We start from the raw sequence: 17,058 nt of genomic DNA, 5'->3' as shown, positions 1-17,058 counted from the left end.
ACGACCTAAGATGTGTTTTAGAAAGATCAAGGTGTGCAGGATAGCAAACGGGAGGGACAACACCCAGAAGAGCTTAAAGACTGATGAAGACGCAACTCACCGGCCAAATACAGGTCAATACGGCATCAAAATAAAATAATGCTGTTAATGGATCACAAAATACATTGAATAGAGAATCCATGATCCTGTAGTGATACTAAAAAAGTGGGAAAGGAGGAGAGAAAGCTCTTCTGTTCAGAAGAGTTCCAGGTAATAAATGCAGAAGAAACACCAGAATTAGAAAAGCATTCTTTTGCACCCTCAACATGATAACTGGTTCAGGAAAATATCAACAGATGGTAATATCACTGAGCAAGGCAAAATCTGACAATTGCTGAATCTAGGTGGTATCTGGGTGTTTGCTGTACTCTTCTTTCAATTTTCTGTAAGTCTGAAGTTCTTCACTACACACTTGAAAGGAAACAATACCTCTCTCTGGGTTCCAGATGAATTAACAAGATGCCCCAAATCAACACTTCTATGTTTTGTCTTCCCTCCTGCTCACCTTTTTTTCTGCTCTTTCTTTATTTTCATCTGTCTGATCGACAGTAGCTTCTGGCAAAGTCGCTGCTTTTTCTTTGAACAGATCTCTTTCCTCATCATCAAAGATATTGGCAGTGGATTTGACTTTGTCTTTAGAAACAGACCACAGCATAAAATTACATTAACGTCAAAAATCCCACCACAAAATTCATAGATCAAAAATTCTTCCCTCCCAAAGAATAAACAGAAAAAGTATGTTATTTCTTGATTAGTTATGAAGAACTATTAAGTGGACTGGATTGGAACTTTTCAAAGAACACAACAGCAGCTCAAACAAAATAAAGGAGAGATGGTTCAATCATTTGGCTTACACATTTATGCAAGCAGCAGCATCCTATGAGTTGCTTGGATGGGCATAAAAGGTAAAGAGAGAACTACAGAAAGAATGATCATTTAAGAGTCAACCACTCTAAGAATCTGAGAAGGGAGGGTTGGCTCCTACTTTTAAGAAGTCAAACTATACAGAGGAATATATAGGCAAATACTAAAATCTCCCCCATAACTCCAGACCTGCCCACCCAAACAAGATGTCCATCAAGGAACAGTTTGGTATATATGCTTCTAATTCCCCCAAAGGATATACTAACATACTAATTTTAGTTATTCATAAATAAGGCTATAAATGATAACATAATTTGAACAATGTGTCTTAAAATTTGCATTTTTCACTTAATGTACTTGGGGTCTCTTCCTATGTCAATATACATAGATCTCATTCTATTAAACAGCTTCACTGAATGGAAAGACCATAATTTATCCTACCGATGACTACCTGGGCATTTTTCAACCTTTCACTACCACAAGCACTGCTACACTGAATGAGGTATGTGTCCCTGAAATGAGGGCACTGACTCATGAATGTCCCAGGAGAGCAGCAGCTGTCAAAGAAAGCGGCATCAACTTATTTATGATTCAAATCAGTACTCAAGGATATCTACTAAGTGAGAGCCCTCCCAAGCCATGAGAGGCACTACTACCCATATTCCCTGTCATTTCAGTCGGCCCAGATATGAGTGTATTATGCATCCAGTTTGCACTCTTTCTAAAATAACTAGGCTATTATTTGCCTCATGTTTCTGCTGTTACCCTTACTTTCCACACCTTCCACTGGAAAAGGAGTATAGTCCAGAAAGCCTGCTTCTCAATGCAGCCTGGCCCATCTGGTCCTTACGAGACAGAGCCCTTTTCTCAGGTTGCTGGAAGCTGTGTGCACCTTAGTGGTCTACCTTTCTTTTCTGGAAAAACACCCAATGAATGCAAGCCCTCCTACTCCAAGTGCAATCCACAGACCAGCAACCTCAGCCCACCAGGGAGCCTATTAGAAATGTAGATTTGCAGGCCCTACTCCACACCCACTGAATCAGAATTGGCATTTTGACAAGAGTCCTGGGAGAGGCACGTGCACATTAAACAAACTGATTAGAGGAGTGATTTCATGAACATACTGGCTTAAATCTGAGGACAGAGGAAAGAAGAGTGGTAAAGTGGCCAACAGGTTGAAAACCCTGTCATACAAGGATAGGTCAACGTTACCTGGGCTTTCTGGCACAAAGAAGAGAAGCTGGGAACTACACAGCTAGCACGTGACATTCTGCTCATAGAGTTTACTAAAGACTGCTGGAAAAAAGTGTGATTGAAACTTTCTCTGTAATTCCAAAGGTCAGAACCACAAACCTTGAGCAGATACATAGGGGAACAGATTTCAGCTCTCTGTAAGGAAGATAATCCTAGTAATTAGTTTCCAAGTAATTAGTTTCCAAAGCAGAAAGACTGGTTCATAAAATAGAGACCTCCAAGGCACCATAACTAATTAAGTAGAGATGAGACAACTCTATGAGAGGAATGCTTGAGGAGAGATTCTGGAACTACAAGAGATACAGAACTAGAGGAGCGTTAATGTCCTTTTCAGGTCAACATTTTTTTCTGGCTAAATACCCAGAAACAGAGGCTGGAACAGCTACCTGTCTTGGGAGGTTTGCTGTGGGATGCCACAAAAAAGTCATCGTCGTCATCATCGTCATCGAAGAGACCAGCAGGCGCTGGGATGTATGGGCTCTTCCCTGGAGTAGGCTGATCAGGCTTCTGGGGTTCCTTCAGTGATGGAGCAGGGGTAGCACCAAACACATCAGCATCTCCTGTGGGTGGAGGGACAGGACAGCCCAGCTGTGAGCTAGTGTGGATGGGTCTCCTGACTTTACCACCCACCAAGAACTTTGAGTTTCAGTTCATCCACAAGACACATTAACAGGACCCAATAACCTCCATCCTTTACTGCTACAGAACATCCCACAATGCAGAATCCCCTAGTTACTCAAACACAAAAGAGTCCAAGCCACGGATTTCTAAGGGAATATGAGCTAACACCAGTAAATGAGCTCCTTCTGAAGGCTGTCTGATGCCCTCTGAAGCTCTTCTTACTCTCTAGCCAGCCCTCAGAAGAAGACAACTTTAAAACGACAAACCGATACTTATAAAGTTTTTAAAAATAAACCCTAAGTTATGATACCTAAAAATACAGAAACAGCTCCTGCTGGGATTTTCTTTCCAGGTTTGGAAGATGAAGACACTAAAATGAGAAAGAAAGAGATAACTTTTTCAACAAAGAAAATAACTTCCCTTGTTAAATTAATCTTCCTAAAATATGTGCAACACAGAACATAGCTAATAGGAGACCTTTTAAAACTAATTTTTCCTGACAGAGCCATTTTAGAGTTCCTTAGCTTAGTCTTCTCTACCAACGTGATGACTTTTTCTCGGTACTAACACAATCTAAGCTGTGATTCCCATGGAAGGTCGCTCTGCCTCTGGGCAGACAAGAGCAGTGGGGTTGGCTGGGGAGGCCAAGGAAGGTGCAGAGCACAAATGGGGAGGCGGGGGCAGAGCAAGCAGGGCTTCTCCATAGTTCCCACTCCATCCGCTCCAGTTTGATGAGAACGAACAAGTAAAAAAGAACAGCAGAAAATCTGAAACATCAGTCAAAAAATGAAGATAACTACACGAAAGAGGGAAACCCAGCAAGTCACCGATGCTGGCAAGTGGAGCAGGAACCACAGGACAGTCAAGGCATCCAGCATCATGGCAAGTCCAAAATCTGACGACTCGTGGCCTAGGTAGACCGAATCACTTCAAATAACTAATCCCCAATTCCTAGGAACTACCACGGACCTAATGGAATAATACTTGTAAGTTTTTAAATTTTTTATGTGTGCTTTTTAAAAAGTCCACAGATGATTCTGATGCACACCAGGCTGAGAAATTACTGACCTCCAACTTATATGCAGAATTTTAGAATTGTTTCTTTGAATTAAACTTGATTAAATTAAAATATCCTCGACGCTGCTACAGAGTATTTTCCTGGTTGACTTTGTATGAATTCTGTCCTAAGAAAGAGGTAAAACCGTGATGTGGATTTACAGATGGTCCTTTTGTTTTTTCCAAGACATGAATTGGTGAAAATGAGCCCCTTTTAACTAGACCAAGGCAAACACAATAGCTTCCTGCCTAACAAAGAAGTAAGGCTTGGGAACAACTTCAGGGGGCCCATCTCCTAACGAGAAGTAAACAGTTCTGGAAATCTGTTCGGGAAGAAGCACAGTCAGCCTCAATCTAAGCTTACCTCCATTAACAGAGGCTCGAGCTTCCCGATGCTGAGGGGCTTCCGTGAAGAGGTCACTCTGGTTGTAATAAGGTATAGGACACAGAATTCAAAAAAGCAGAGGAAAATGAAGCTACATTTGAAGATTTCTAAAGAAAAGTACCTTGGAAAGTTTAAAGCTACATATTTACTGTTCTGTCAGAAAATCTTTTCCAAAGTGAAGATTATGGCAAAAATCAGATTCTGAAATAATTTAGATCTGTCCAGGAACTAAATACAAATATGGAAGAAGACACTAGATAAGGTAAGAAACAACTGCCTAACCAAGTAAATTATTCACTATTAACACTCACATCCTCTCCCCACCTGACAAACGGCATCAGGATACAGTATTTTCTCACTTTGTTAGTTCCAAAATCTCCCAAAATATGAAGGTAGAAACAACTTCGAACTAAGAAGCCATTTTTTCCCCACTAAAGGAACTAAGTGTATTTCTTCCTTGTGGACCCATCACACAGCTATGGAAAGCTTCACTGATTACCACTGACTCACCTCCTCATCTTCATCATCAAAAAGTCCCTTCCCTCCACTGAACAGGCCTCCTCTAGAACCAAATGGCGAGAAGTCTTCATTGGTCAGCTCGGGGGGTGCGAATAAGTTATCTTCATCTAGCAAACAGAAAGGAATGTTTTGCAGAGAGAGTTCCAGATGGGTGTGGAACTCCAATTCCAGGGCTTAGCCTTTACAACATCTCCAAAACTGGCATGGAGTTTATCTAACCATACCTCACAAGGAGTCTGAGGAATTTCAAACAAAAACTCACTGAATAGTCCACTGAATCCCTTAAAAGGCTCTCTGAGTTCCCACCCTCAAGTCTGTAAACGTCTGGAGCAGGGTGAATTCTGCAGGTCATCCCCTTTATCTAAATTTCTTTTGAAGCAAGTATATGGTTTAATTGCCATTCAAGACCCCTACCACCAAGAATTTGGGGACTGAAGAGCAGACTAAATAAAGATCTGCAGATTGACACAGTCACAAATGGGAATATAATGGACATTACTGTTTAACATGAAAGGGCCTAATATATTCTTTATTGAAAACAAATGCTAGAGATCCTTAGTTTCCATACTTCTAGAGAATTCTAGAAAGATAGCTAATGATCACTATACAATCCAATAATTCTAATCTTTAAAGCATTTTTACTCCACACTCACCTCTCCTCCCAATACCCCAAAAGCATGCTTTTAAATGCTTTGAAAAAGTGAATGGAGACAGACCCCATTTGTCAGCATTTCAAGTGGCACATTATGAATTATGTAAGCAATATTCCTGAGTTAAGAGCCTCCTAAGATAACAGAATTGAGGGAAAAGGCCTACCGTCTGAAGGCGGTCTCCTTTCCTTCTTCTCTTTAAATGTCTTTCGAGGTTTCACTTCTCCTGGGGATAATGCTAGAAGAATATTTCATGGTTTTAACAATACTCAAGTCTACTCTTAGTATTTATCTACTGATTCTTTACACACGCCTGTCATCCTCACAACTGCTAAGCTAAGAGCAAGACATTCAACTTCATATTTCAGCTCCACCTGAGCCCTTCACTCAGTGCCTGACCCACAGCAGAGACTCAGAAGTGCCTCCTTTTAAGGCAGAAAGCTTCAGCTTACGTAGCAGGGTCATGTGCATACCAGAACCCGCACTTGTTGAAAGAATTTTTCTGACATCTTTCCACCCTGTTAAATCACTAGAATGTACTGTACAGTACATTTCTATCTACTCAAAATATAGGAGTAGTATTAAGCCAGGGATTCTTAACCTGGGGTATCCATTAATCCCCAGAAACTACATATATAGACATGTGCATATGTGCATTTTTCTTGGTGGGGGGAGGGTCCAACGGTGTTCAATTATCAGAGTCTATAAACCAAAAAAAGAATAAGAACTACAATTTAAGCCTCCCGTGCCTTAGTAAGTAAAGAGGGAAATCTGCCCTCAGTGAAGCCCAGCCGAGGGCTGCACTTGCCCACCACCTGTTAACTCATCTTGATGGCGTACTTGTTTGCTCCTCTTCCATCCGGCTTGCAGCATCCCCTTTGATACGAGCTGCCAGCTCATCAGCAAATGATGTAGGTCTACTTCTTTTCTACGGCAGAAAAGATAGAAAGAATCACTTTTTCATAACACACAAGCTGGTACAGTTGACTTTAGGACACCTAACAAAACTATGTAAACAATGGCAAAGATATTGAACTGATGAGAAAATAGGGTTTACCTGAATGAATTTAAATATATGCACACTAAACAGGTCACCTGAGAAACAGGACTCAGAGCTCCTTCAAAGGGAGATGCTCTTTATTTCCTTACTTTTTTATACTTCACTTTAATACTCAAAGATCTAGATAAGAAAACTACCATGAGGTGGCTGGGGATGGGGGAGGGGAGGAATATTAGGGTCTTAAAACTGGAACTGAATATATTTTCAATGATCTAACTTGTATAATCATAATATTTGGAGAAGAAAATGGTACTCATAAGGCAGTCTGGGATGCTCAACCATTATTTTCAAAAGTGTAAATAAATGAAATGACAAGTATAACAAATGAGCTGGTTTCAAATATAAATGACAATAAAAGGAATGAGTCCTAGGTACCACTTCTAAAACCCGCCCAAGTGATAGCAACTGTAGTCTTTCTTACAGGTCTAGTATTTTCTTCAATGTCCTCAACATCTTCCTCCTCCTTCTCAGAGTCAGCAAAAATGTCACAACCATCGTCATCCTCTTCCTCATCACTCATTTGTGCAGTGTGCTAAGAGTATAAACCACCAGATTAGAACTATTAGATATGGTCATCAAGTTGAAAAAATGATACTGCCACTTGGTCTTTAGACTTCCCCTTCAAAACTGCAAATAATGGAGCAAAATTTATGAAGTAGTAAATGAGTTAGAACAAATAACGCACAGGATTTATTTTCAGTATAAAAATATAAAAGCAAAATATTGAAATATTAAAAATGTCTGCCACCAGAGAACTGAATAACTAAACAAGTACAGTCTTATCTTAATAAAAATACTAACAGTTAAAAGGGATGAGTCATAACAACTGGAGAGATATCTAAGTAGATCAAGTGAAAAAACGCTGAATGATAAACCTGGCCTGACACTCTGACCAACCCCCCCAAACTACACCATTTCTATGCACACAGATGTATTTGTAAAATAAAAGAAAAACACTTGGAAATATACGCTCCTAGATGGTAACACCACCCCTGGAGAGTGTGAGAAGATGAGGACTGCAGAGCTCAGACGTAGCCTTATCTGTTAAGTTCTAATTTTTACAAAAGCAGCCCCTGGGATGCAAAAATCGTATAATTAAAAAAAAAATTTTTAATGTTTAAGTCAATAAACTGTGGCAGGCACTATGCTAAAAGCACTTTATTAACTAATTTAATCCTTAGAACTCCAACATTACCTGCAGCACACAAAACCAGTCTAGTCTATCTTTAACAATACAAACAAATGGTTATACCAATGCTTTTAATCACCATATTCTATTATTTGAAAAACTGTCTGAACTTATGGATCTTAATAGCAAATTCCACAGAAATAAATATACTACTCTAAAGAAAGACTGATTATTAAAATTATACAGACTAGCTACATCTTTGAATACAACTGGGAAAATATAAGTACCAACCAAAGAGTGCCAAAGCCTTCATCTGATAGTTGAAAATTTTTGTGTAAAAAATGTTTCCCAATTAGGAAACTGAAATGCAAATTGGGATGATCTCAATATACCACTGTACATATGTTATGGTAGCAAAAATCATAATCCCAGTGCTGATGAGACTGCAGGAAAATCATTATGCATGATCTGTAATTTGGAATATCCATCAGACGCTAGTATCAAGAGCCCTTAATGTAATGCTACACTACTTTAATCCTAAGGAAACAGTTTACAGAAGCAAAGAATGCATGAAAATACTGAAAACCTAGAAATAAACTATTTCTCATATACATTTAGAGCCTACAACAGTATCATATATCAATATGCTTAAAAAATATAGAAATTTAAGAAGCAAATTACAAAGACTATTTAAAATGACAAGGAAACACCTTGGATACGTTAATATAAAATAGCAGAAAATAAATAATGCATATTATGAAAAGAATATGCCCTTAGAAGGATACACAAAAATTAAGACAACAGTGCTAAGACAGTAGGATTAGAAGATTTTCATCTTCTGAGTGTTCCTTAACGTTACTACTATACTGTCTCAAATTTTAAAACAATCGAGGGGGATTCATGTGAAAAATTCAGTTTTGGTAATTGGGCCTTCTTTCAGAAGCTCTGTTTCCCAATTTTCTTTTTTACTTCTTTGTTGTCTACGAAAAATGAAGAAAAAATATAAAGCAAAGTTGGGAAAAAATATACAGGGGGTAGTTAGCCCAAAAATATGAAATGGTTGAAATGTAATTAGTTGTAAACCTGAATTAATCCTTACTTTCTCATAAGTCATTCAAAACCAATTTTAGTACATATTTAGTGTATATGCTATGCTTCAATTAACATTTAAAAAAGTAAAGTCACATCAATACATGAGTCTTACCCGGTTTTGATCATTGTCACTACGATTGGCAAAATCTTCATCTGACTCCTTTAGAGGAAAAAAAAGGCTTTGTTGTTAACCCAGGCTTCACTCAGAAGCACAGAAATTATTTTCAGGTCTAAGTCTCTGGGGCAGTCGGTACTTGCTCTCTTTGTACTGATTACTGGTCACCTGAAGTATCAAGGTGCAGATAAGACAGGTAGGTGGTAAGATGGCCAAGCCGTTGTTCTAGATAACATGTAATTTTTATGGTTCATTTAAACATCTCTAACAATTTGTTCATATCTATCTATACTATCATCTCTTACCTTTGGATTTAAAGAGTTGCACATTTAATTCACTAAATTATCAAAAGTTGGTCTGTGTTATTTACATTTTGGACTCCACTCTCTATATTCCCTCCAAGTAGAATAACTACTTCATCAGGCCCAAGGGAATGTCAGCTACTCGCTACCCGCAATTAGGTAAAGAGTTGTTTCAATGACTAAAAGCAAAGGACTTAGCTAGTGACAACCAGTTACACTGAGGTTATTTAAGAAAAGCTTATTTCCTACTGCCAGGTTTTTTGCTTGGAGGGCTGGAGGAAGGAAGGCAGCAGGGGGGTACTGTGGAAATGGGGAGGGAGAAGAGAAAAGCACACATACAATACCATCTCCTTTTAGAAATCCACACTCAGGGACTATCCTTCAAAGTGTTTCTGCCCCTTACAATAACGAATATTCCATTAAAAAGGAACAACTCCAGATACAATAGGGTCAAGGGCCACAGACCCCAAGACCCTAGAGTATGGAGTCAGATTATGCTCTGTGGATATGAAGATGCTAGAGGCAGCAGCAAAGCTAAAATGTAAGTAGATGCTTTAAGCATTCCTCTGGGTCTAGAAGGTTTTATAGTAAAAAAGTTTTAAATGTGGACTTTTTTCCTACAATTATTGAAAGATAGAACTTACTCAAAGACTATCTCAGGTAGAGATTTCCCCAAAATATCTAAGCCGCCTCCCTCAAAATATACTGGTAAGAAGAGGATCTGGTGGGGAGGTGGGAGGGAGGACACTGGTAGAAGAGACTAAAGGAGCTTTCCTTGTTTTTGTACACAAGACAAAAAGGAAATCCAATCTCAAGGAAAAAACTTCAGAATATGGCTTCTATCACTGTTAAAAGATTACTGAAAACAGATGGCTAATTCACAAATACGTTATTTACTATCCTTCTAAAGACATCCTAAGTTTCTGCCCACCATGACCGAGACACACCAAACGGCCCTTACCTCCTCTTCGTTCTCTTCTTCACTGTCTGCAATACTACCACGACCGCTGCCTACCGAACCTTCTGGTTAGAAGAAAGATAAGGGTTATCGCCAATATTCATAAGAAAACATCCTTAGTTCCTTCTCAAAATCACAAACCACCATACATCAGGATCAGAGATTCTGATAAAACTATCTATACTCATTAACTGGAACTACAAGTATCTTCACTATAGAGAGGAATGGAACAGTGATATCCCCTCAAAGTATCTCCCCACAAGATACTTCTTAGTTACAAAAAAAATTATTAATTACCAAGAAAAAAAACTGGCCCCTACTCTTCAAAAATGTTAAGGTTCTGAAAAGCAAAGAGAGGCTAAGACACTGTATCAGACTAAAAGAAGACTAGAGAGATCTGACAACTAAACGCAGTGAGGGATCCTGGACTGGATCCTGGATTGAGTTAAAAAGAGACTGTAAAAGACATTATTGGGAAAACTGGCACAATTTGAATATGACTGAGGATTAGCTAATATAATAGTATTAATAATGTCCAGCAAAATTTCCTGACTGATAATTATACTGTGGTTATATAACAAAATGTCTTTGTTCTTAGAAAATACACACAGAAATATTTAGGAGTAATAGGGCATGATGTCTCCCAAATAAGTTCAGAAAAAAATATTATGTATATATATAGAGAATGATAAAACAAATGTGGTGAAATGTTAACAGGTAAACCTGGGTGAAGGGTACATGGGAGTTCTTTGTACTATTCTTACAAATTTAATGTCAAGTTTGAAATTACTTTAAAACAAAAAGTTAAGATATAAATGTTAAAAGTAACAAAAATATTTGCTGCAAAAGATACCTTCACTAGACAGTTCTCCGAGACCTACGTCCTCCTGCTCCATGAAGAGCTCTGACCCAATTAAATAAGGTAAAGGACGATCAATGTACAGATCCTGTAAATAATGGAAGGGAATAAGCCATTAAAGGTTTAGGTTAAAAAATAAAAGTAGGTGTTCTATTTGACATCTTCTTCCATCTGAGTACTCCAAACAAATTACACAATAAAAGTGCAGAATAAGAAACACAGCAGGATTAAAAGTACAAAAAAAAAAATCACTGATTCAAAAAAAGTCAAATCCTAGGTAAAGACGGCAAAGTAAAACTGAATCACACAGAATCTCCCTTCTCAAGTGCCTATTAACAAAAATGGCAAAAGCCTGCAAAAAGTTTACCAGTAGAAACCGAACAAGGAGAGGTGCACAACTTTCATAGTAACATGTTCAAAAGGAGGAGGACCAAAGAAGGAAGGAAGGAAATCGGAATTCTAGTGAGCTACCCTACCTTCTTGCCCTAAAAAGCAGCACCTGGTGAGCAAAAATCAACCAATCTTGAAAATCATCAATAATAGTCTTAAATTTGGAGAGAATCACACTGAGGAAATAACCCAAATGCTTTATATAACTATGAGAAGGCAGGTGGGTATGTCCAGGTTAGGGGAGGTGGTAGGGACAAATAGGTCACAAACAAGGCACAAAGGGTATCGAGGAGGACTCCTTCGCACTGCATCAGAGCAAAGAAAAGGCTGGAACAAAGCACAAGAAGCATGGGCTAGAGGAAAGAAACAATGGCAACCATGCAAATATCAACAGTCAACGTAATGAACTAAAGGAACACATCCAAAAGACTGACGAGAACCTATGTGGGAGGAAAAAAAAAACCCAGAGAAGAATAGAATAATATCCCCCAGAGGTTCACACTGCATAATTTAGAAAAGTGAAGTTGGTAAAATAAGACCAGATGATAAAACAACAGAATGAACTGAAGGAGACTGTGAACACGGTAATACACGTTGAGGACCCTTCCACCTCACTCCTCTACTTCTGAGTCCCACCCATCACACACATTAAAAATTTAAGGTGAAGAAAGTGCTCTACCCTAGGACAACCTCCCATCTCCACTGCCGAGGAAAAGCTGACTTGTCCTCTGCGAGGCATGACTCTTTGGCCATATCACCTCGTCCCTATCCAAAAGACCCTGGGGGACAGGGGAGAACAATTCCGATGCTGTACACAACAACAACAAGTTTGGGAAGGCTAATGTAAAGTTTAAAGATACAACAGCAACCAATTTAGTGCAAAGAAAAAAAAGTATTAATTAGGCTAACTGTTCACTGACTCAGAAGGCATTGCCAAATCCTCCTGTAAAGGAGAAAGTGGTGTGCGATCAGGAAATAACAAGTGTGGCCCAGGCAATACATTTCCCAGGGTCCACTACTGACTCCTAAATTACTACAGTGAAAAAGCAAGCCAGCAAGTGTACCAGTGCTGAAAGATCAGCTCCCACTTGGTACGACAGTGTAAGCTCAAATCAAAAGAGAAATGTGCAGCTAAGTGAATGACTAGGAGAGTTTGGCTTTGTAGAATGTTTCAAAGCACTTGTGTGTCACAAAGACTGTCTCAAATTCAATACAGCAACCTTTTATGTTTACTTCTGAGTGACTCTGTGTGGCCCCAATTGTCTCCTTTGCCAATCCAAGAGAAAGTAACAGCAAAGCAATAAATACCTGCTAGGCTAAGAGTCTGTTTATGATCACTCATAGCAGCTTTAGTCATAATAGCCAAAACCTGGAAACCACCCAAATGTCTATCAACACTTGTACAGTCTCCCTTGACACAAGCTACAGAATTTCAGGTTCCCAACAATCTCTACCTCTCATAAGCCTCCTCATCCTTCAAAACCCTATTCAAGCCTCATCTTTACCCTTCTTTTGCCAGCTCGAAGTCAATTCTCAGAGCACTTATGATGGTGACTCATATAAATGTCTCCTCTCCCTTACTATTTGGTAACGTTGTAAGAAACACTTGGAGAGCAGAAACCATGCCCTGCACCTCTGTACCCCCATAACTTGGCATGCTGCCTTGTACCTAGTAAGTGCTCGATCAATGCTTGTGTAAAGCATATCTATCTGATGGAGTTAATACGAGATTGCTATGTGACATGCTCACTTCCTGGAAGTAAAGTCCATGTCTTACAGATTCTGTGCCTAAGTAAAGTACCCAAAACACAACAGGTGCAACAATAAATATTTGAATTGAATGTCTTTACCTTTGGTTCAAGGATCAGTTCCAACCGCTCATTAGCATCTTCTTCTTCAGAGTCTGAGTTTCCTGCTTTTATATCTAGTTGCTCAAATGCACTGTCTAATACTTGTAAACCATAGTTCACAGCCTCCTGGACTTTAGGAATCAGATCTACTTCTTTTTGTTCTCGGGTCTTCTCCTACAAAAAAAAATGTTCAGTATGGATCTCCAACATACTGATGCCACCCTAATAAAACAGTGTTCATGTTCTCTAAAGCCTAGACTCATGCTCCAAAAAAACTTAATTAAAAATGTTGGGGGCTGGCCCCGTGGTATAACGGTTAAGTTTGGTGTGCTCCGCTTCGGCAGCCTGGATTTGCCAGTTTGGATCCTGGGCGCCGACCTACACCACTCGTCAGCCATGCTGTGGCAGTGACCCACATATAAAGTAAAGGAAGACTGGCACAGATGTTAGTTCAGGGCTAATCTTCCTCAAGCAAAAAAACAGGAAGGCTGGCAACAAACATTAGCTCACAGCTAATCTTCCTTGGCAAAAAAAAAAAACCTTAACAAAAATCAGATTCTGCTGAATGCCTCAACACAGACTTTGAAGTAAGTGTTATATTCCAAGTTTGTCACTTACTGGACATGGATGCAACTACCTAAGGTCCCAGAGCTCAAGGTTCATCATCTACGAAAACAGAAGCACAACTATTGCGTGAGGGTTCAGCTAGGTAACTTATGTAAAAGTCCCCCTAATGATGATAGCACATCATAAGCCCTCAGATGGCACTTCACTTCCCTGCTCCTGGAGGAATGAAGGGCCTGGACTTTTAGCTTCACCATGACTGCATCCCACTAACCTTGGTTAATGGTCCTTTGGACAATTTTAGGAGTTAAGACTTAGAAGAAAATACTCCAACCAGAGATGTCATTTTTCAATTACAGTTTAAAAAAAAATAATAACTGAACAATTACAGTTGTTTTATAAATTTGTTTCAAACCAAGAGAGGGTCAGTTTCATCTCTGATCTATCCTATACATCATCCCAGAACAAGGCTCTGCCGCCAAAGCCTGTACATATCACCAATATTTTGCTGAAAATACTCCAAAAGTCTCCATTTCCTACAACAGCAGCTGTCAGTGACAGTCCCCTCATACACTCCACTGTGTCATTATTTGTTAGAAACATTGAAAAAAAATTTAGCGTCATTTCCCCTCTTTACAAATATCCTACAAGTGGTTGCATAATTATAGAAAGAACCAAACTATACAGTGCTGTTTTAAGAGCCAAAACGGAAAACTCTACGAGTATTTTACATTTTGACTTCAAGTATGGAAGTCTTTCTCATTTAGCTTTTTGGTTTTGCCCCATCTTTTTCCACGCCAGTATGTTTGGTTCTAGTTAAATAGCTAACACTGTACTAAGTGTGTGAAAACATGTTTTTGAAATAAATATACAGTGACTTTTTAAAAATAGTTCACTAAATACCTACCACTTTAAAATTGAACTCTGACTTAGTGTAACCAGATACTATTGCACTTAAATGGTTAGCAAATCCTTAAATACTACTAAAAATAAAATAACTTTTTTTTAACAAGGCTAGGAATAGGCAGAACTGTAGTTGGTTCTAATATCCTTTTCCAGTCTAACAGCTTCATATATTACAAGTAATAGTTACTGATAAAGTACAAACTTTTTCAGGTGATTTACATTTTCTGAATAAATTAGAGCTGATTCAAAGCTACTCTCATAATAAAATAACTCACATATTCCACTGTGCTTTCCTGAGTGGGAGAAAAAGGGTACAACTTCTGCCAGAGTGCTACAAAGTCAAGAACCTCTTATCTATGCTTCGGCCTAGGATGTGAGAACCCAGAAAGAATGCTTATGCATCTGGAACGCATGAAGCCACAGGGGGAAAAAAGGTAGGAACTGCTGCCCCTCGACTCCTTAGCCTGGTTTATGAAGTCCTCCCCTCCAGCACCCACCCCTCACTCCCCTCTTCCTTCCTCTTGCCTGACCTCCAAGATCTTCTACTAACATAGTCCATAAAACACCAGGCACGTCCCCCAACTCTGAACCTTAGCGCACGGCATTCTCTCCTGCTGAAATGGCCTTAAAATGGGGCCCTTCTTTCCTCACCCAGCTAATGTCTCATCCTTGAAGCTTTTCCCTGCTATCCTACACCACTGAGCTCTTTCTCATCTGAACTTCCAAAACAGTTAGCAGCCACACAACCTCGACATGCTATGTCCTGTCGCCCCAACCAAGACTGTAACCTCTTAAGGGCAAAGTCTCCCTCCTAGTCACCAGCTCCCTGCAATATTACTGGAGTCAATAAACGTTCACTGCACATTCCGTATCCTCTGTACTAACATGTTCTGTGGCACTCAGAGTACTCAAATGTGTGTGGACTAAACCAGCATGCATCTCACTGCCATTTTTAACTGGAGGGAATAAGAATCAAAGCAGTTATGAAAAGACAAAGAAACACCATCTTTCAAGAACTCACAAACTATAGCCCAGCATGGCCTATTTTTGTATAATCCTCAAAGTAAGAATGGCTTTTACATTTTTAGAGGACAGGGAAGGAGAAGAGGAGGAGGAAGAGAAGAAAAAGAAGAAGAAGAGAAAGAGACCAAGGTGGCCAGCAAAACAAAATATTTATATCTCTGCTGACCTCTCTCTATTCTTAAGCCAGAATTCAGGAACTTAATCTATATATTTAATACACTAAATTTCAGAAACAAACCTAAGAGTTCAATTCTTGGGCTGTCAGGAGCAGCCTCTCCCATTTCCCCCAAAGCCCATCCCTCTGCCCACCATCCCCCACCAGTCCCACTATAAATCTCCACCACTTCTCTTCTCTAAGTCAGGAACTCAACGGAAGAGTGATTTAATGCAAGTACCTGTTCGGCCTTTTCTGTCTCAGCCTTGAGTACTGGCTCCTCCACTTCTTCATCATATACACGCTAAACATGGAAGCAAATTCATTTTTAAATGGTCAAAACATCATTTGGAATCAATCACGTAAGAATTCAACATACAATCAAAAAAGACGAAGACAGGGAAGAAACGATTATTCAACAAATGGCTGAGGCCACTGGTCAGGAACAGAAAGCAAAACACAGTAGTCAATTTACCAAAAACTAAATTACAAAAAGAAAAAGGTACTAGGAAACATGAAAAACGTTCAATCTCATTGTTGACCACAGAGTCACAAAAACATAAGACAGCAGTTCTCAGATCTTTTTGTTTAACCGGATACCTAATGCTGACAGGGCAAATGATACAGGTCCTCTAATGCAAGGCTCCTGAGAACGTTAGCTGGTAGAACGAATCTACTAGGTAACACGAGCTTTAACATTTTGAGCAATAAAAATGGTTAAGGGAAAAGTTATTTTCATCCTGCTGTTTAAAATGGTTGATAAATCTTTATTATCTCATTTATATGAAAGCAGATAGGCCAAGCCCATCAATGAATGCCAGAATGCCAGGCATTTGACTGACCCATACAGCATGGGCAGGCAGGCCTCTCTTTTCTAAAACAGAGCTATCACTCTGGCAACTCATTGTGATTTCCTTTTTTAGTTTTTAACTATTTGTTGTTTTTTTAAACTCCCAAAGTAAAACACCCTTGGTATAAATAGTGGGGTGATAAAAATGTTCTGGAATTACATACTGGTAAGGGTTACAAAACGTTGTGAATATACTAAAACCTACTGACTTGAACACTTTTTAAAAGGGTGAATTTTATGACAGGTGAATTGTGTTTCAATTAAAATTAAAGCCAATATAAAGATATATGTAAAAGAGATGTATTTAAAAATAGTATTTAAATGTATTTAAACGTTAAATAGTAAAAAATGTATTTAAAAACCTCCAACCTAACCCTTGGAATAACCAATTTAAGCTTGGTGTGTGCTCCTCTGTTTC

General features: G+C 39.0%; 1 protein-coding gene across 5 annotated transcripts in view; it reads right to left on the bottom strand.

Moving 5' to 3' along the window:
- The window catches only part of LOC131406958 (WASH complex subunit 2A-like), a 56,522-nt gene that overhangs the window by 33,371 nt on the left and 6,093 nt on the right, over positions 1–17,058 (bottom strand). For 3 of the 5 annotated variants that reach the window (XM_058542874.1, XM_058542876.1, XM_058542878.1), the window contains exons 4-16: positions 16,032–16,094; positions 13,144–13,317; positions 10,898–10,991; positions 10,048–10,109; positions 8,782–8,829; positions 6,870–6,980; positions 6,229–6,316; positions 5,555–5,626; positions 4,730–4,845; positions 4,199–4,256; positions 3,089–3,148; positions 2,544–2,717; positions 545–672 (exon numbers count right to left, since the gene is read on the bottom strand). In XM_058542874.1, the coding sequence (XP_058398857.1) occupies positions 545–672; positions 2,544–2,717; positions 3,089–3,148; positions 4,199–4,256; positions 4,730–4,845; positions 5,555–5,626; positions 6,229–6,316; positions 6,870–6,980; positions 8,782–8,829; positions 10,048–10,109; positions 10,898–10,991; positions 13,144–13,317; positions 16,032–16,094 (1,248 nt within the window). The remainder of the gene's footprint in view (positions 1–544; positions 673–2,543; positions 2,718–3,088; positions 3,149–4,198; positions 4,257–4,729; positions 4,846–5,554; positions 5,627–6,228; positions 6,317–6,869; positions 6,981–8,781; positions 8,830–10,047; positions 10,110–10,897; positions 10,992–13,143; positions 13,318–16,031; positions 16,095–17,058) is intronic. The other 2 variants (XM_058542875.1, XM_058542877.1) reach the window with 1 other exon arrangement.

The sequence above is a fragment of the Diceros bicornis genome, chromosome 6 (assembly GCF_020826845.1).
Source record: "Diceros bicornis minor isolate mBicDic1 chromosome 6, mDicBic1.mat.cur, whole genome shotgun sequence".
Classification (NCBI taxonomy): domain Eukaryota; kingdom Metazoa; phylum Chordata; class Mammalia; order Perissodactyla; family Rhinocerotidae; genus Diceros; species Diceros bicornis.
This window is presented reverse-complemented; position numbering and strand designations above follow the sequence as displayed.